Here is a 14,631-nt window from a genome sequence, read left to right on the forward strand (position 1 = left end):
CTCAGTTACTGATACCTTTGCTAATAAACATAAACAGAGATCTAGACTAATTTGTCTGGACATTAATGAGAGCAACATTCAATTTATATTCATTTACATCCCCCCCAAGGCTACAATGCATCTTGCTAGCTTAATTTTTCCAAATAAAAGTTCTTACTACCTGAGAAATCAAGTCTAGTTTCCCTGAATGAGGTTTGCATCTTCACCACGTTCATTCTGGGAATGTATCCAACCCTCCAAAATAGTAAACAGTGGAGCTTATTCTTGCCAAAGCTATAGACATGAATTTTTATATCATTGGAGGAAAAAAAGTTTCATTCTGAACTATGAAGAGTTTGTTATATGATCCACTGAAATTAGTGGAAATATTACACATCACTTAAGTTTTAAGCCAGATATAAAAGGCTGAATCTTAAGAACTGACTTTTGTTTTGGAGAACGGGTGCTAGGAGCAAAGGAATAATTGCAGAAACTGGAAAAGATAACCGGCCTCTTCAGTTGTCCTTAAAGTACCAAACAAAGCTCGAATGCAGGAAATACCTAGGGCCACATATTTTCCCATTTCTCATCTTTCATGGGAAAAAACAAACAAACATTCTTTTCTTCATCAGTATGAAAAACACCCCCCCAAAAAGGAGCATAAACCAATCACAGATTTGCCTTTTGCTGAGCTCTGAGGAAACCGATACCTGGATCTGAGTTTCACACCGTCAGCCTGTCTCTAGTTTTTCTAACGTAATATCCAGTTTTAACGAGTACAATCTGAACGCAGATCGACAACTTTCTGCAACAGCAGATCTCACAGGAACTCTCTCAAGAGCAACGGCAGAAATCTTGCAAGTTTTCACCGGTTTCATGCTCACAATCTGAAAGGCTGCCAAGGAAACCATGATGTGCATCATGACAAACCCGGTGGGTTTATAATTACTCACTCAAACGAGTGAGTGATTTGTACTGGGTAAATGTTAACACTGCTGGTTGTACAAAATGCTTCATGGACAAAAGACAGCAGGGGACGCAGAGCAAACACAACCTGAACTTCGGCACTCGACACTGCTATATTACACCGTTACTTTTTAACAGAAGGCCAGGGAAAAGGAATTCTTAAAATTTCAGTTATAACCCCCTTGCAATTCTAAATAATCTTTCTAAAAATAAAAAAAAAAAAATCAATAATTTAAATGGCGCACACACGCTTGCATTGTCACATAGACCACTGCTGGTCCACGAGGCTCATTTTTGAGACCTACCAGCCCCTTCTGTTAGAAAAAGGCTTTTAGGAAAGCAAACACAGCCCAACTGGCTGACCTGCTCTCAGGTCCAGAGGTTAGAAGAGGGAAAGGGTCACCAAGAGCAATTGCTACTGCTCCAGCCGGGTAGACCTGGTCCCCGTGTTGGGACTTAGAGCCAGGACTGTCAGGGTCAGACCCCTCGCATTTGAAACCTGCACGATAGATGTGGCTTTAATTCCTACCTGGTAAAAATAAATCTTCTCGCATTTCCGCTCTGGCTTCCTCAGAGAAGCATCGTTTTTTCAGCCACTCGGCTTCATATTCGCTTGCGTGTTCATCGGGCCATGTAATAGAGATCTTCCAACATAAAACAAAAGAGAATTTTAGAACAAAAAGATTACAAAAACCTCACCCAAACAACAAAACCAACCAAAAAAGTCCTCAGAAAGTAATATTTAGATCGGCGTCATGGTTGAGCCTTCCCTGTAGCATAATGGCAAATGAGTAATGAAAACCCAACCTGAACGTCATCCAAATTCTGATACCTTTTATAAACAGTCATTTTCACATGAACCCATGACCTAATTCGCTGGCTTGTGTGGGCTGCTTTCGCTGGGGGAGCTGTGCTAAGCAGAAAGAGGAGAATCACAGAAGCTGGCACATATCACAGGGAAGAGCGCTGCACCACGGCTCAGAGGAGAGCAAAAAATATCCTCCAAACCACTGACAGCTTCTTAAAAAAGAAAAAAGACAAGAAAGAAATTCTAGGAGAGAAATCCCTCTCCTAGTTTTGAAACGTCTTCCCCTTTTCAAATAAATTTTTAAAAGTTTGGTTTTTAATTCCTGAAAAATACATGGGAAAAAAAAAACATATGGCTTTGCTTATCATGAACTGAAAGAGCTCAGTGCAGCACAGACCCTCAGCTGAATTCACAAGGCTGTTCAGTAGGTACCGATTCCCATTCCACATTATTCTGTCCGTTCACATTCACGTGCTCTTGCACAGCTCAGCCTCTGCAGATTCACCCTGCAGCAGGGCTGCCCCAGCTGCTGAAGGGTTGACTGCTGCATTTTTAACATGTTTAAAACTACTTTAACCGTAAAACGAAGGAAGTGATTTTGCATATCAAAGGAGGCATGTATTTTTTTTAATAAATCCCATATAATCTAAATGATCTGCTAGGTTTTTATATGTCAAAAAGAATTAAAATTCATAGGGGGACAGGTCCTGTCCTCTCTTGTCCAATAGTCTCCTCTTTTTAATGAAAAAAATGATAGAGTAGGTAGATACAGATATAGACACAGACACTAGGCCAGCTCTGAATATCGGGCCCAAATTTGGTTTCAATGCTTTCTCGAGGATGCAGTCTTTTGAGCCTTGGAAATTAGCTAATAAACTGATATTTTTGTTACGGATTAAGGTCCTCATCACTTTGGCATTTGTTTTTCTGGTTTTCAAGACATTTACTTGTAGAAAAAAGACATACATGAAGGTGTAATTAAAACCGTGGGGAATGCCTGTGTTTTCTTTTGAGCATCTGCTGATGAAGAAACATACAGCAGAATTTTTAAAAGCACGATTATATTCTTAAATCCAAAGCCTGGCTTTCTGTGCTCTCTGCATAACATCTATAAAATGAAGTTTCACACAAAGGTGGGGAGATCCGAGTTCCCCAGTTCGTGATTATACCCAAAGGCTTTGCGGATACACGGCAGAGTTTGCGGATAAACAAATCGTGCCTGAAGTATAACCTGGAACCGCAGGGCGAACAAAAGCTTGCTCCAGATACCTTTTTTCTGTCTGGCAGAGTGACGTCCTTCACCGCGATGTTCACGTCCAGGTCCTCGAAGAGCAGCCTGCGTGCCCCGGCCGAGCGCAGGAAGCAGCGGGGACACTGGCAGTTGTCCCTCAGCCACACGCAGGGGTAGCGGCTCTCGCTCCCGTCCTCCCACTCCACGCGGACCAAACGACCCGCGTCCAGAGCTTCCACCCTCTGGATCCCCGGCTTCATGCCCAGCGTTTGCGGGGGACGGACCCTCGGAGCAGCTCCCGGCCAGCGATGCCGAGGGGTCCCCCGGAGGAGGCTCCTGCCCGTCTGCGGGGGCGGCAGGCAGCACGTCCTGCCCGCGGGGACTTTGGCCCTCGGCAGGACCGCAGCCACCGCCCTCCACATTTTGAGTTGTTTAACGAAATGGTCAGAGGGAGAACGCCTTCGTGGAGTTCCTGAAACAGCACGAGGAGCAGTTTGTTACTGGAGGAGTCAATATAGCAGAAAAAACATTTTAAGATGATTCTCCCCTCCCTCCATCCTGCCTGAACCTTTATGAACCTTCGTTATCTGTTGCTAACATTTTTTTTTAAGCACAGAGGGTGTATTCGGACCCATCTATTAAAAAAAATCCTTAGTTTAGCAGGGCTTCAGTTTGATTCATCACATGAAGACTAACTTCCATAGATCATAGAGCCAAGTCGCAGAATCACAGAATGGCTGGGGTGGGAAGGGACCTCTGGAGACCATCCAGTCCAACCCACCTGCTAAAGCAGGGTCACCAGAGCAGATCACACAGGATCGTGTCCAAGCAGGTCTTGAATGTCTCCAGAGCAGGAGACTCCACAACCTCTCTGGGCAGCCTGTTCCAGGGCTCTGGCACCTCAAAGTAAAGAAGTTTCTCCTCATATTCAGATGGAACCTCCTGGGCTTCAGTCTGTGCCCGTTGCCCCTCATCCTATCATTGGGAACCACTGAAAAGAGTCTGGTCCATCCTCTTGACACCCACGAACCAAAAGCAGGAGCTACTACCAGCCCTGCTCAAAAGCTAAAGCTTTAAAGTACACCTACCGTAATTCCTGTTATGGTTACTATGGAAAAGAGAACACAGAATCCATCTCTTGTAAATGTGACTTTACCTACAGCAATCGAGTTTTCTGCAAGAGCTCCTTTCTCTTTTCACTGTCAAACTGCTTTCTAGAGATACGTTCTTTTATTTAAAGCTAGCTGCGTGCTTTACGACAGAAACATGATGCATTCAAATCTTAAATTAGAAAAGAAGTTCTGGTCTAATACTTTTCTTATTCAGAAAAACACTTGGCCTCCCCTGAATCAATAAGCCATTACATATATGTTTTAATAGACTGTTTAACGATCTCAAATATTGTATATTAATTCAATATCTTTTTCTGTTGTTTTTGTTCTTAAGCTCAAAGGGCAAAATATTGATGTCCTGCACCAGGACCAGAGTCTCTCCAGTTGTCCAAAAAAACTCAGATGCAACCAACCCTGCCAGACACAATTTATAGATAAAAACAACAACAAACGACAAAAACAAAATCCCAAACTTCTGGAAGCTACTGAGGTGAGTTACATGTAATTTATGTTACAATGCGGGAGGCTGCAAGCCAAATGGGAATTTTCACCTTTGCTTGGATGTGAGAAGCTTGTACAATAGGGTTCATCTCGCCTAATTGCAGAGACACGTACCACCTGAACATCATACACACCATCCCCAACGCTCCTGGCAGGCACATCTAGATCACAATTCAGCTGACCTTGTCAGAAACGAACTGAACTCTTATTTCTCTCCACTGACTACAAAACTCCTGCTCCATAAGGCTGCAGTTTTTGGTGTCATCAGTCAAACCTGTTGCTCATGACAAAGTACTCTCTTGAAATACTTGCAGTGCTCACAGCCAGAGTCTGAAACAGGCACTGCATCCCGCAGAGATGGGAGAATCTTCACAGGCTGCAGCAGGAGCCTTCCCTGGGCTTAGGATGGGAAACAATTCCATTAGACACTTTGCAATAATAATAAAAATCATTATATGTGGTTTTTTCAATATGCAGATCTATTTCGTCTGCTGTTACTCTGCCCCAAGACTCCAGAGCTATTCAGGTCTTCATGTATATTTACTGAAGTGAATAAACTTGTACCCGTATAACAAAACTTAATTAGGAGAGAATTGGGCTCTCCAGCTCTAGTATTATTCAGTTTTCTGGTTATGCAAGAGGAAGACCTGAAAATTGTTATACCAAGAAGATTTCCCTTATGATGAAGTTAAGCATTTACTCTTTTAATACACCGCATTAAACTTCTGTTTCTGTCTTTGCTGTAAAGCAGTTTTTCGGGTTAGCCACCTACTGAGAGAAATCTTATAACTATAAAAAGGCTGTTTATTGTTTTCCTTGAGTTAGTCATTATGAAGTTAGTCATTATTAAAGTGAAAATCCAGATCATAACGATTAAAAATGTCTGCTACAGCACACCCTCTAGATGTTTTTCTTCTTTCCTCTGCCTGTTTCTAGCAAGCTGTAAGGAAGGATTTGTCTGGAAACTGCGTGTTATTTCTAATTGCTTTTTCTCTATATTGAGCACATCTAGAACATTAAGGAGAGCCTGCAAATAGCACCGAAGAACACTGAACTGTTCATACTGATATCTTCAGAAAATCCTGCAATTACACAATTAAAAGTACCACACAGAAACCAACTACTACCTTCCCACTTGACAGTAAGAGGGGAAGAACGTTGTCTTTGCCATTTATCTATAAATGGTGTAACTGGACAAAATAACCATTTCTGTTCCTGATCAGCAATTTGCACAACCGTAACTACTGGGTTACACTGATGTTTTTCCAAAACCTTTTTGTCAAGATATGATAATAAATGCTAGAAAAATACAACCTTATGTCTCAAAAAGCCTGGAGTCCAAGACAGCTGAGCTGCTGGTGAGAAAAACAAATCCAAATGCTTGGAGCTGATGGTGCCAGACCACGGCAGAAAACACATCTCTCATTCTAGGAGGCCATTGAAGATGTTCAATGGAATCAATCACACGACATGTGGATTCTCTTGTCGTGTTCATTGTAGTTTCTCAATTCTTGACAGCTGTTTAGAGGTTTGCCTCAATATTTCATTTCTTTTTTCATTTTTTCAATAAAAATAGGTGCTAATCTCAAACTAATTAAGGCTAAATTACCAGCAAGAGTTCCAGGAGTTTTTAATCCCCTTGCCCCCTCAAAATTTTCAGGCAGAGACTTATCTCTATGCTACTATTCTACACTTGAAATTGCATTCTGTACTAAACTAGACGCAGAACTCACTGGTTCACCCGAAGTCATTATACTCACAACCACAGCCAAATCAAAGAGCAAAACATAATAATAATGCAAACCAAAGTCTCTGCATCACAGCTCTCCCCATTTCTTCTCTCTGAATTACTGTTTTCTGCATGAACCTGGAAGATACCATACATAACCCTCAGTTATCAGACCTCAGATTTGTGTAGTTTAAGAGGAATACTCCCAGTAGCTCCCATGAGTCTCACTGTCCCCACGTGAACATCGTCCCAGGCTTATGGATTTTCTGTCCGCGTTGTCACTAATCATTTGTAATCCTCAGCAGCATGAGGAGGGTCAGCCTGGGTGCTGACAGGCAGGGTTTAAGGCCATCACCATCACCTGGAGGCTACGCTTTCAGTCTTCCCCAGCTCCCCAGTTAAAAGCTAATGCTCACTATTCTCTTCCTCAAAAATCTGTCTCCTTCTGTCTCTTCAAACCTCACCCCACTAAACACCATCCAGACTCCCCTGTTTGCTGACACCGGTAGTGTGTTTATTAGCTTTACCTGCACAGCTACTTCAAATTTAATTCTGGTTAATGGTACAATTAAATTAAACAGTATTCCCTGAAAATTGAGCCACTCTGGTTAACATGTGCTGCCCTCATACAAGGTTAAGAAGCTGCAGAAAACCGAAGGGTACAATTATTGTGTCACAACCAAGTTTTAGCCGTGTCTTAAAAGCCGTTTGCTGCGTCAGAACTTGGTCAACGCAACCAGCCCCGTGTAAGATGTAAGATGTAAGAGAGTTTAATGCCGCTGCCAGCTGCCCTGGCACCGTGGATACATAAACACCGAGGCAACAGCAGGAGGAGCCCGCGCTGGCCTCACGCTGAACTGAGGTTTTACATCTTGCAAGTATCAATGCAAAAATCAATGCAAACGTCAGAAAAATCATAACCCTAGACTAAAGACAGCGCATGTACCACCTTCGATTGCATGGCTGAATTACACCATCTTGTGTACAAGTGCACCAAAAAAAGTCTCTGCAGGAAAACATTTGCCTGATGCTGCCATGTCAGATTAGAACAGAAACAGGCAAATATGTACCATTAAGGGAAAAAAACCTGCGCATTTATATTACTTCACGATTTGCGTAGCGCTGTGCATGAAGGCCTAGGAAGTGACGCCGGCTAAAGGATTCCTGTTTGGGAGTCGGGCCAGCTCCGGGCCAGCTTTCATTCTTCTCAATTAGCATAATTAGAGTAAACGACAAAGCAGCTCATTTCACAGGCAGCTTCTGCAGAGGAGAAGGGGTGCAAACGCCACACAATACGCTTCCCCCGGGGAAACGTGAGAAGGACGCGAGGCCGTGTCCGCGCTGCGGGTGGGGCCGGGGTGGGTGTCGGGGCCGGGGTGGGTGTCGGGGCCGGTGGCGCCGCCGGCGGCAGCAGCTCCGCCCGCCCCGGGTCCGCGTCCGCGCTCCCGGCTCCGTTCCCTTACCTGTCCCCGCTGGGCTGGGCTGGGCTCGGCTGGGCTGGGCTCGGCGGGGCCCGGCCCCGGGGAGGACCCCGCCGCCGCCGCGCCCTCCCGGCGGGCACACGGAATCACACAACGTCAGGGATTAAAAGGGACCTAGAAAGCCCATCCAGTCCAATCCCCCTGCCAGAGCAGGAACACCCAGATGAGGTTACACAGGAAGGTGTCCAGGCGGGTTGGAATGTCTGCAGAGAAGGAGACTCCACAACCTCCCTGGGCAGCCTGGTCCAGGCTCTGGCAGCCTCACTGAGAAGAAGTTTCTTCTCATATTTAAGCGGAACCTCCTGTGTTCCAGTTTGCACCCATTGCCCCTTGTCCTATCATTGGTTGTCACTGAGAAGAGCCTGGCTCCATCCTCCTGACAGTCACCCTTTATATATTTATAGACATTAATGAGTCAGCCCTCAGTCTCCTCCAAGCTCCAGAGCCCCAGCTCCCTCAGCCTTTCCTCATACGGCAGATGCTCCACTCCATCATCTTCGTTGCCCTGCGCTGGGCTCTCTCCAGCAGTTCCCTGTCCTTCTGGAACTGAGGGACCCAAAACTGGACACAATATTCCAGCGCCGGACAAGGCTGGCTCGCAGCAGTGGTGCTTCCCAGGGGATTCCGTTCAGGGATTTTCTGGCTAAGGGAAATCTTTTATAGATGTAGTCCCCTTGGAACCACAGTGGAGAGAACTGGGCTCGGTTAGTTCCCTGTTACCACCACACTGACCTCACGCTTGACGGAAGGATGGATTTTAAAGAGGCATTTACCCTCAGTTTCAAGATAAAAGAGTGGGAGAAGCCATCATTTCCCATGGCTTCACCTCCTTTGTGTGTTACAAAGCACTTCCCAGCCACTTCGGGCTCCCAGTTTTTGGTGAGGAGGGAGATCAGACCAAGAATCCTCTTTGGACCATGGGACTAAAGCAAGGACCTAGGGAGAAATCTCCTGCAGGGTGTCCTGGCTATCCTCAGTAGGAGTGATGAGCCACATGCCCTTACAACAGAAGCAGAAGGAGGCAGAGGAAGAAGAAGAGAGAGAAAGAGACAAAGAAAACCTCACCTCCACAAAAAAACCCCAAACCCTGGGGTCTTCATATGCCAGATGTAGCCTACAATAAACACCACCGAATGTGAAAGACAGCATTTACAGGCAAGATTTAGTGGCACTGTGGCCAAACAGAGCCTATGTTGTGGCATAAAATATCTGTGCTGTTTCAGATGGAGCGGCCCTTGTCTGTGCATTATTTGTATCAGAACCAGCAGGACCAGGGCAGCGATCGTCCCCTTGTACTCGGCACCGGCGAGGCTGCACCTCAAATACTGCGTTCAGTTTTGGGCCCCTCACTACAAGACAGACATTGAGGTGCATTTATTTGAACACTGTGTTTCATATGGCTGAAGAAAGGGAGGTTCTAACAGACAGAAATATGACTTGTGGAGTGGAAGGCAATGGTGGGACTCGGCACATACCAGTTTTCGGCTGGAGCAGCCCATGTTCATCTCCAAGTTTTCAGCTTGTACAGGACTGGAATCCCCACCTTCTTCAGTATGCATAAGCTGGTGGAGTGACTGACATGAAAAAGAAGAGCCGAACTAAAAAGGAAAAGGAAAATCATTATTTTCCTCCAGATGGGAAGCTTCTTCCCAGCTATGCAAGAAGCGCTTACTCCGCTGGGTGCTTGGTGACCATACTGCGGTCTGCAGAGCACCCAGAAAAGTCCTGGTGCTTCAGTATAACCAATAAAGGGAAAATCTTCAACATAAATGTCAGCTAAGCAGCACTTTTCACAAACAGTAAAGCATTCACAAAGATGAAAAGTTGGCTAGTTGGATGGAAACAAGTACATGCAGAAGTGAAAATATTCAATGACTGTTTAGAGACTAAGCATTTTGGCAGTTAAAAAGGGCTAAGACTGAGACTTATAGGAAATTAGATATTTTTGTTGGTAGCTATCATTCAACATCTTCAATAAAAAACAATATTCACATGCCACAGCAGTGCTGTAATGCATGGAGCTGGATGCATTACTTTATTTTAAGGAAAGAGCAGTAGAAATTAGTTGCTTTCAAATTAAGTTCCAAATCCATTTTCCCCCTTCCTTTCACATTCTTGCCTTTTTTTTTCTCTTTTTTTCTCCCATTTTCTCTATGGAACACACGTATTCTTGGTCATCATGGTTGTCTTCCTGGCTTTTAAACATTTTCTTAATAAGTAACTAATGTATACCTCCCTCTGCCACCCCCCTTCTCCCCATTTAAATATGTTATTTGAAACCAGGAGCTTGAAAATTCTAAATTATTTTCAAGGTTTGATAGTCTGGATGTCTGGCAGATAATTGGGTTCATTTCATAGATATTGTTTACAAATTGCTTTATTTATTTATTCCAGAGTTTAAATTGTTCTTCATTACCAAAAAGAAAAAAAAAAGAAACATAATTCTGTACCTGTAGATATTTTATAAAGTTTACATACCTTATTCCTTGTGTCCATCGCTAATCTGCAAGCAGTAGCTCTTAGGAAAGGGCAGTGTGAACTTTCTGTCTGTGCTGAATGTAAATTGTTGCTTGAAAAGCCACAGTTTTTAATTTCCTGACTCTTATGCTGTTGGCTTTGCAGCCTATGACATTAACACAACGTTTCTTGAGTATTTTTGCTGCTTTGTTTTCTTTTAGAACCAGTGCACACCCTATGAAACGCATACTAGCTGGAAGAAAACGTTTTATATTCTATACACTTATAGTTCATTTCTTATTTTTACTAATTAAAGGGAGAAACAAGCGAATCAACTTGTTTCAAGTGTGGAGAAACAAATCAAGTTGTGTGTAAATAATATATTTAAAGATTTTTAATGAGTGAAACCTGTTATTAACATAAACTAAGTATATAAGCATACACAGAAATCCCTGCCAGGCTGAAAAAAAGAACGAGAAGAAATTTTGGTTAGACCTTAGGAAGAAAAGCTGTACATAGATCAAGAATGGAGGTTTTTTTCAAGCCAAAGGGGAACACTTTGAAGTATCACAAGCATAATAAGGAGGGTCTGAGAATTGAAATGATCTTAAATCTCATTCAGTAACAGGAGCACTCCAAGGTGTTTGCAAGACCGGGTCTCTATTTTTATAAGGAGTGTTACATAATACGCAAGTGGAAAAGTATCCTATCCAAGTGGAAATAAAAACAAACTGCCTTCAAGATGACGTAACTCAGCAAAACATGAATCATTACCGTTGTGCTTGTATTTGCTGAGTATGTATAAAAGACAGAATTTTAAAAGAGTTATGTTTGAAGTGCCTCAGAATGAAAATCTGGACCTTATTGATTTTACAGTACCTTTATGCGCCTTTTTTACTGTCACAACGTCGTTTTGCTGAATCCTGTAGGACAAGATCAGTTAATTGATTCACTTTGGACTTCACTGTCGCTCGTACAGGGACGTACGATTCCGTGGGGTTTGTGCCATAGGCTTCCATGTGACTACGAGGCTATGCAGTAAGTTACTACCAAATAAATTTAAGGTTGGCAACAACGAGCAGGTAAAAGGCATTACAAAATTTAAAGTCACAGGCTAATGTACAAAGAGCATAAGCAGAACATCCTTAGGAAGCAAACTTAAAAATGTAGAGGAATTTATATTAAATTCAGTAAGACTATGTGAGTAAATAAATACCACGCAGCCTGCATATGGTTGTGGAACCAGACACAATAGAGACATGATTAGGATAGGATGTATAAATCAATATATAGGTAGCACAAGGGGATGCCTGGCTTTTTAAAAACCCTGATTGCCACAGAAATATAGATGTTTGAAACAAAAACTAGGCCTGGTTGCAAATTAGCTTCAGGGGTAAATGAGAACAGGGTGAACTTCAGTTCATTCTTGATGTACGTGGTCAGATTTATTCCTCTCCACTCATATCAAGAAAAAAAACTGAGCATGGTTTACCAGTTGTTAATTCACTTATTTTTTTCTAGGGTTACTCTTCTGAAATTAGAGGATATGCAAGACTTTATTTAAAACTACATACCTAATAGCATCCTGACTTCTGTGCTGACCCAGTTATGAACTAGCTTGTGTTTTGTTGTGCCTCTCTTAGAATCCAGAGTTAATTACATTACTTCGTAAGAAAGCATTAAAACAAAAATAATTTGCAAAATATTCAACATATGCACTCATATTACTCTACATTTTAACACAAATCTCAGTTAAATCACATTAAATTAGAAACAAATGCATATTCACAAAAAAGGACAAAGACTGCTCTTAAGAAAAGTTGACTGCTCTTGATTAACCAAAAAGCTGACTACACAGAAAGTGTACGAGAAAGAATTATTTAGCATTACGCAGGTAAGGGCATAACAAGCTCTTAGACGAATTTAAGTAAAAAAGCTGAAAACCCAAGACAAAAGACCTGCTGAACTAATTGCCTTGGACCTAACACTAAACTGAAAATCTTAGTCATGTTATTTTTGAGAAAAGATAAGTAGACAGAAAAAACCATCTTGTAATTTGGACAGTCTATCTATAGTAAAGTCTCTGCTATTCACACTAATTTATGTTGGTAATTCCAGTCATACTGAAATGTTTGCAGTGTGGAAAAAAAATATGGAAAATACGATGCAAGTACATATAGCTTTTTCGGTCATCCTGCACTTGCCAATATCTAGTGCTGGACAATGAATCTCTCCCTAAGCCAACCTTCTCCAAGGACTTTTTTTCTCCCCCCAAGGAAAGTTCAGACACGAACAATTACTATTACACAGTTAGTTTCTACACACTCAAAAAAGGCGTACACACAGCCTATGGAAGGTTGTCATCTGAGAAAATACGACACACTTGGTATAGTCTTTTCTTATGAAAGAATGTTAATGGCATGTCGGAGACCGTCAGCGATACCTCCCCAAGGTGAGGCTGTTTTCAAGGGCAAATGGCTCTACAAACCATGAATGACTCTGTCCAAGCCACATCATTAAAAATGAAATGATTATGGAGACCATATGTTTTTCTTGTTACAGAATTAGTCATTAAGTTCCGCCTTTTCCAGTTGTAAACTGATCTTGTAGGCAGGATGACAACTTTATGAAGAAAATAAAATAAGCACAGACTTATAGTCTTTTTATACGCGTATATTCTAATAAAAGCTTTTTGAAAAAGCATGTAGTGGAGTCAGTATTTTTGCCAGTTTCGCATACTCCAGGAGTGAAATACAGATCCACAAATCATTCAGTTTTTGCTAATGGCTCACCAAAAAAACCACCCCAAAATAATATAAAATAAATTCCCCAATGTGCTGTAAGTAAAAGTACATTTTAAAATAAGACGGAAAAATGCCAGATTTTGAACATACAGGATTACTTCAGGAATAGTGGCTGTCAACTACATTTCAGTCAATGACTGAGGTGTTAGTAGGAAACTTTATCAACCACAAAAGTGATAGCCCGTAAGCATGAGCAAGAAGCTGGTAAAGTAATGTGAAGCCCGTCTAAATAAACAGCTACACCAACAGCACCAGATACACCCAACAGAATTTCTCCACCAAATAAAAGTTGTCAAGGTAAGATTACAACCAGAGCTGATGCTTTTTCTGTAGCTCACCAGGTCGTTTCTGTTGACTGAGTATAATTTTTGCTTCCCAGGTCCACATACATCTCAGCAACCTGCATTTGAGCACATGACAACCTTCAGGAACAACAACTTCAGACCATTCATGCACCCAGCTTGGCACACACAGGCTCTTTGAGAGGCTTACCATGTTTCCGAAAGCTTCCCTCAACTTGGCCCTGGGCAGGTCAACCTGTAGAACTTCGGAAGGTGAAATTTAGAAAGCCACAATTTGCACCACCAGCTACCCTGAATTCCCCGCCATTGAGTTGGCACAAGGCAAGCACAGCCTGTCCTTTTCCAAGATTTTATTAGCGCTGATGTGAGACAGGACAGTTTGCACCATATTCATACTCTGAGCATCTTCCTCTCCGCGTGTATATCGAGAGACATGGGAATGTCCACAGCAGAGCGCTGCCTCAAACACTAACCGACCTGGAGAGGAGCAGAGGCTTCTGCCCTAGTGCCTTGCTTTGATTTGATGAGTTAAATCACAGGCTGAATATCAAAGAAAACTCAAGTATTAAGCTCTCTATGACTGTTCCAGCTGCATTACTTGATTTTTTTTTTTTCAGAAAACGTTGTTACCTGCTCTTCAGTGCCATCGACTCTTCAATAAATTCAGAATATACATTATTTGAAAAATCTCCAGAACACCACAAAAAAGACCGAGTCGGCTTAATCTTAGCTCCACCCTCTGCATTAAAAAGGAAGAAAAAAAAAAATCACCCAATATTAATGCAATATTTAAACACAACAGGAGGAGCTATTGTGTCAAAATAGCTGCTAGAATCATCTTTTTAAAGCTCTCTGCTTAAACATCCTTGCTCAATTTTCAATGGTAATAAGGCCTTCACTATTTAAAATAGGTTGTATAAAACCAGAGGTTCTTAATCTCTTCTAATGTAATAAGTTTTATCAGATAGAAAAGCAAAAGCAGCAAAAATTATAAGATTGCAAAGAGAACTGCAGTATAGTTTCCATAGTTTACAAAAAAACCTATTTTGAATTTCAAATTTTAAACTCCTGGATATCACTGAACACTCAGTTCTCACGGGCACTGCAGATTTATCAAGGCCATTTAATGTATCAGCTCTGACTCAAAATTGACACATTTAATGGATGCACTTAATACATACCTTTGCTTAGACCAGCCGAAATGACGTAAACCAAGTAGACTGAAATGCCCTAAGAGAGTTTTGTACCACCTTCATAAAAT

At 42.1% G+C, this 14,631-nt stretch overlaps 1 protein-coding gene across 3 annotated transcripts in view; it reads right to left on the reverse strand.

Annotated features, from left to right (window-relative positions):
• BBOX1 (gamma-butyrobetaine hydroxylase 1) overlaps nt 1-7,878 on the reverse strand; it is a 29,724-nt gene extending 21,846 nt beyond the window's left edge. Inside the window, exons 1-4 of one of the 3 annotated variants that reach the window (XM_065635875.1) lie at nt 4,919-4,971; nt 3,766-3,884; nt 3,023-3,456; nt 1,475-1,589 (exon numbers count right to left, since the gene is read on the reverse strand). In XM_065635875.1, coding sequence (XP_065491947.1) covers nt 1,475-1,589; nt 3,023-3,406 — 499 coding nt within the window. In that variant the 5' untranslated portion in view covers nt 3,407-3,456; nt 3,766-3,884; nt 4,919-4,971. Of the gene's footprint in view, nt 1-1,474; nt 1,590-3,022; nt 3,457-3,765; nt 3,885-4,779; nt 4,795-4,918; nt 4,972-7,789 lie in introns of those variants that run through there. The other 2 variants (XM_065635874.1, XM_065635873.1) reach the window with 2 other exon arrangements.
• Between the last annotated feature and the right edge of the window lie 6,753 nt (nt 7,879-14,631).

The sequence above is a fragment of the Caloenas nicobarica genome, chromosome 5, assembly GCF_036013445.1.
Source record: "Caloenas nicobarica isolate bCalNic1 chromosome 5, bCalNic1.hap1, whole genome shotgun sequence".
Lineage (NCBI taxonomy): Eukaryota > Metazoa > Chordata > Aves > Columbiformes > Columbidae > Caloenas > Caloenas nicobarica.